Source organism: Helianthus annuus, chromosome 10 (assembly GCF_002127325.2).
Source record: "Helianthus annuus cultivar XRQ/B chromosome 10, HanXRQr2.0-SUNRISE, whole genome shotgun sequence".
Classification (NCBI taxonomy): Eukaryota; Viridiplantae; Streptophyta; class Magnoliopsida; order Asterales; family Asteraceae; genus Helianthus; species Helianthus annuus.
Window position 1 is genome coordinate 168,146,486 of NC_035442.2, and position 6,165 is coordinate 168,152,650.

Sequence of the window (6,165 nt, forward strand, 5' to 3'; positions counted from 1 at the left end):
AAAACTTCATACAATCATCACATAGAAATATCTTCATCATCTCCAAACATTATTATAATTATATTTCACTCTTAACCTAAAAGTTAATAATTCCACATGAAACCTTTAAACACTCATGGAGGCCAAATTGGAATATTACTAAAACCGAATAAAAGATTTTGTTAGGAAGGGAAAGAACACACTAATTAGTTTACTAATTTTATCTATGTATTTGTATTTCAAATATAATTTTCCCTATCCCGGGATGTTCCCGGGTGATAGCCTAGTAGTGTTTATACAACAACAAAATCGTATATGTTTATTTAGAAAGTAAGATTTGGAGTTGGAGTCCAATTGGTAAAACCGGAAAGAAAAATCCACACAAAATCTAAATGTTCCCCACACTTTAGGAGACCCACCAACACCAATTTTATCTAATTCATCATTTCGTTAACATGTTCCTGCTTTATCACCCCCAACGGTTCAATAACAACAAAAAGTATCTCCAAAATAATTTTAAGATTTTGAAAACACAATTTAACGATACTTAAACCTAATATAACACAATAAAATATAATATAATCAATTATTGTTTGACACGTAACTAAAACATTTCATTTTATCTTTTTGGATTTGTATTAAAGTATTAAATAATATTATGCGAAAAAAGGACCCGCAAACAGCATATAGAAAATAAAGTTAAAAAAAGTATAAAATTCCTGCTAACATCTATTTCAATCTGATATTTGTGTATCAATCTCGATATTCTCCTTCACATTATTCACACTATCATCTTTTATTTATATTTTCTTTTCTTCATGAAAATGTTTATTTATTTAACATGAAATAAGATGGTTATTTCTAACTAGTATTTTCAGATCTGGATCAGACTGGCCGGTCGGATCAGGAATCGGAACCTTGGCCGGTCTGGTTCAAGCTATCGAACCGAATGGATGAGAATCGGGAGGTCGGACCGGGACTTTAAAGGGTCGAACCGAATTTTGATTAAAAAATTCTCACTTTACCTTATTTATTTTTATATTATTTAGGATGTCATCCGGTTCTCACATCCGATAGAACTGGTCCAATCAGTGGACCATTAAGTAGACCGTTCAACGTCCGTTTAGCTCATTAGGTAGGTACAACCTTAAATACCATTAACGTAAAAATCAGATATTAGAAAACCCCTAAAGATATAATATAAAAGATTAACAGTTATATTGATATAAAAACAAAAAAAAATGAAAAAAAATTAAAATACTTAATCCAACGCAATTACAAAACAAACAAAAAAAAAACATAAAATTCTTTTACTTCTAATTTATACTCACCAAAAAAAAAAAACCCACACCAAAATACCAAATAACTAACAATAACCTATTTTTTTATTTTTTATTTTGTTCAATTACATGCGGAAGCCATTACCGAGTGCTAAACTTGTATCCAAAACAGTTGTTTCATAAACCGGCAATTCATCTCCGTAATTCTCCATTCCAATTGCAGAAAAATTCTCCAGTTCGAACAGATCGGAGCTTGCGTTGCTACCGACATCATCATCTTCATCGTCTTCGTAATTCAGGTCAGTTTCATTTTCAGCTTTTACAGTTTTTGTAATCAAATCAAACTCGCATTCTACTTTCTTCTGGTAATTCCTCAACAAATTCCTCGCAGCTTCTTCAATACGACGAGTTTTCTCGTTCGTATAAACCCTAGGTTCTTCATTTTTTACGACTTTGATTGCATGTGTATTCGATTCGTCTCCGTACAGAGATTTGTGTCCACACGGTTGAGAATCATCGCCTACGATTACACTCACAGGATAGAATCTCACTGATCTCTTTTTGTTGTTGCTTTGTTTACCTCTAGACGACGGAGTTTTGCTCAAGCACGAACGTGAGAACGAAGATGCTGATGAACATGTTGATCCGCTTGCGGATTTTGATTGTGTGCTGTCGTCGTAACATCCGGTTGAGATCTTCGTGTTCTTCGTGTTGGTTGTAGTGAAAATCGAGTTTAAAAATGTTGCTAACTTACCTCCTGGAGATATCGGTTGCTTCGCCTTCTTTAAGTCTCCGTAGATCTTCATTGCTCGTGATTTTGTCTTCATCACGAGCTTGCTTTCGTGTTTCTGTTTCGTTTGTGAGTCATGTTGTTGTTCGAATTGGTACCGTTGTTGTTGATACATGTTCGTGTGTTTTGCACTCGTTGTGTATTCATGGTGTCGGTTTGAGCTTGTGCGGATCGGTTTAGGTCTGGACGAGACGCAGTAAACCGATTCGGTTTCAGACGATGAAAAACCGCCGCCACTGCTTGAATCTGACGAGCTGGAACTTGAATTTCCGCTTCGATGAGAGCTCCGTTTGAAATCGACAACAGATCTTACTTCCTTCCCCATCCAATTCTCGATCAGGCAATCTCGTACCTCTCGTCCATGACCGGAGTGATACTGTCGTTTAACATCACGATCATGTTGAAAATAGTCATTAGTGAAGAAACTACTATGTTTTTCTCTAGTAGTTTCTCTATAACCTATCGATTCGTGGTCTGCTCGTTCATCAATTGAGCGATAGATCTCATCGAGCAGAGAGGACGAAAAAGACGGATTCTCTCTGGCTGGTCTGTACATGATTTTTTTGAAGAAACAAATCCTAGCCGGATGGCTTTGGATCGATGCGAATTGAATGAAGTGAAATTGGTTGAATAGATAGATAGATAGCTAAGGAAAAAGGAAATGGGAACACATTTTGAACAAAAGGTAAGAAAAAGGTAAGGGGTGGATTGCTTGTCTAGTTACAATGAGTGAAAATGGAGATTTGGGAACACAGTGGGAAGGAGTGAATGATTTGGGGTTTAGAGAAGCCACAGGTGTGAAGTGGAAAACATGGGTTTGTTGATGATGATGAGAGAGAGAGAGGGAGGTGGTGGTTGGTACTGGTGGTGATTGTTCTCTCCAACTTATGCTGCCTTTTTATAAAGAGAGGGGAGGAGGACGTTGTAATGAGATGCTGATGCCTTTGTCTTCCTCTAGGTGCAGAGTATAAATATATAATTATGAGGTATGTTTACTTTACCCTACTACTACTCTATTTCGACTTTCCAATCTCTAACATACTTGCAGCTTGGGACTAAATATTATTGTTTAGCATTGATTTCAAAAAGTAATTTTAAATACATAATCAAGTAACAAGAATAAGGGTGCGTTTGGTTCGCGGAATGATTTGAAATTGGAATTGGAATTTGTATAGGAATTAGAATTTGAAGGAATTGGATTTGGAACTTAAACATTCCAATTGGAATTGGAAATTGTTGGAATTGGAATCTCAATTACATTTTTGTTGTGTTTGGTTGTCAAATGAATTGGAATCCATCACCCCGACACCCGCAACCACCAGTTCGGGTCGAAACGGTTCGGTTCGAAACGGTTCGCGTCGAAACGGTACGTGTCGAAACGCTTCGCGTCAAAACGGTACGGGAAACGGTACGGGTCGAAACGGTTCGGGTCGAAACGTTACGCGTCGAAACAGTTCGATTCGAAACGGTACGGGTCGAAACGATACGGGTCGAAATGGTACATGTCAAAATGGTTCGCGTCGAAACGGTTCGATTCGAAATGGTACGGGTCGAAACGGTACTGGTCGAAACTATTAAACGTTTCAGATCGAAACCAGTATGGGTCGAAAAGGTACGGGTTGAAACGGTTCGGGTCGAAAGGTTGAAGATTCCAATGAATTTACTTTAATTCCTTCACATATAGGAAGGAATTTGAAGGAATTCATGCCTAATTCCAATTCCAATGTCAACCAAACACATGAAGATTGGAATTGGGATTCCAATTCCATCAAATTCTGTGAACCAAACATCTTAAGAAATGGAATTCAAATTGCAATTCCCTTAAATTTCATTAAATTCATGCGAACCAAACGCCCCCTAATAACCATACACGGTAAAATTCCATGGGTTAGAGAAGGGTGGGATACAGACACACACCGTTTACCAAGCGCCTATGGTCTATCCGATCCTGGTGGATAGATCAAAAGGCAAACAAATAATCAACTAACGAAACCCATTAGGGAGTAGGGGTGGTCATCACTCATCACTCACTCACAGCTTCCAATCAAGTTCCGCCATGTCATAAAGCATTATTCCATCACTATGGATGAATTTTAGTGGAAATGCATATCACTCACCACACCCAACAATTTTCCCTCACAGCCAACAATTTTCCTCACCACCCAATACCACATCATGCGTGATATATAAAACGCGTTTTCATTTTGAGTGTCGGTGGTATATAACGAGTTATATATCATCATCACGGGGAAAAACTCTTCCACCCGGGTCCCCTTACAGGAGAAGGTATATATTTAGAAGCATTGAGGAACCAAATGCTAAACAAAGAGTGTATCGTCTGGTATTAGTACTGGTTTTTTATACATGAGTAAAAAGTCATGAGTCTGTGATTGTTTGTTAAGCGCATTGATTACAAGATTAATTGTTTGTGGGTGTAAATCGTTTAATATTAAAAAGTGATCCGTTTAAACTTTTTAATTTTTTTCTAAACAAAATGCAATTTTTTTAAACGCATTCCTAGTTCTTTACATGTAGATAAGCGTGGTCAAACATTGGAAATAATTGTATGTGAGAAAATGACATATTTAAAAAAGAAATTTAAAAACTGCACAAAATAGTGAAAATACCCTTAAGATAAAAAAGAAATTTAAAAACTGCACAAAATAGTGAAAATACCCTTAAGAATATGGAGGTCACTATTACAGGTGACGTTCACTTCGGAACTAAAAAGTTGGGGTTCGTTACTTTTGAAAACGTATATTGTTATTTTTGTATATTTTTGCTTATAAGGGGACTAGGGGTGGTTCACTAGTGATAGAATCTATCACTCACAAGCACCAATCAAGTTCCGTCATGTCATCGACCATTTTTCCATCACTCACAACCTTTTTTAGTGGGGGGGGGGGGGGGGGGGTCATCACTCATCACCACACCCAACAATTTCCCCCCAACCAACAAATACCCTCACAAAAAAAACCATCACGGCGTGGAAAAATTAACGAAAACGGAAGTGCGTTAATGTATCACGCGTGGAACTTTATGCCGGCGGTGGGAATAATATGGCCATCACGCGTTATACATTTGTATAACTTGACCGCCCCGGGTCACCTAATATTGTGTCATTTGTATAAAATTCTGAGTTCGTCCCTAACTCCTACTTAGAATTGTGTCTTCGACTACTGATGAGTTTTATAGTGTAAATGAGTCCAGCTGAGCTCGAACTCAACTCGTTCAGTTTAAGAGAGCTCCGTGAAATCGGGCCTGCGTTATGCATATCTCAAGTTATTTGGGAGTTGGGATCCTATCCCCCTCTTTGATCTTCTATTGAATCCAAATATCGGGTGCATACTTCATTGATTTAAGGTGTATTTATAATTACTCCTTTCCCTTGGTGATTCTTGGCATTTGAATTCAAACTTTATCTATTGTCATAAGATACTTATTGAGTTAAAGTTATCTTGAGTATAAGTTGGGCCTTAAAATGTTAATCCTCAATTCTCTAGAATTTAAGGTGTTCATCATCAATAACAAATAGCTTATTAGTATGATATAAACATTTTTCTTAATTTTGATCAAGTATTCTCTAGGGATTAATTTGTATCACCTTGAATTTAAACACTTTGATAAGGCTAAAATTGTTACCAGAAATGGAGATAACTACATATAATTGCTATATATAACAACAAAAACCATAAAATCAAATGTCATGATTCAATTGCCTTTAAAAAATGTCATGATACAATCAAACTTATATTAAATAGTTTTTCTTTTAAGACTTTATTTTTTTCTTGTATATATCTCATATGTTGTATAAGTGCTTCTGAGTGTGTCACGGTTCATTACTTAAAATTAATTTTGTATCAAACATTCATATACTTCGCAAGGCAAACACTAAGCTAACCCCTACCACTAAAACAAGACAATTCTTTTTGTTAATCTCACATCTAAACACATTTAATAAATTAACTACCATTCACCAAAAAGTAACATTTTTTTGTAAATATATTAAAGTACTATAGTATTTTATCTATTAGGGTTAATCACACAAAAAAATAACTTAATTTTACCCTTTGGACATTGGATTTATTAATTTAAGATGCAATATCTTTTTAGTTG

At 36.1% G+C, this 6,165-nt stretch overlaps 1 protein-coding gene across 1 annotated transcript; it reads right to left on the minus strand.

The window, feature by feature from the left end:
* Positions 1-1,221: 1,221 nt before the first annotated feature.
* Positions 1,222-3,033, minus strand: LOC110886476 (protein BIG GRAIN 1-like A). Its single transcript, XM_022134285.2, has one exon. The coding sequence runs from the start codon at positions 2,603-2,605 to the stop codon at positions 1,385-1,387; it is 1,221 nt and encodes a 406-aa protein (XP_021989977.1). The 5' UTR covers positions 2,606-3,033; the 3' UTR covers positions 1,222-1,384.
* Between the last annotated feature and the right edge of the window lie 3,132 nt (positions 3,034-6,165).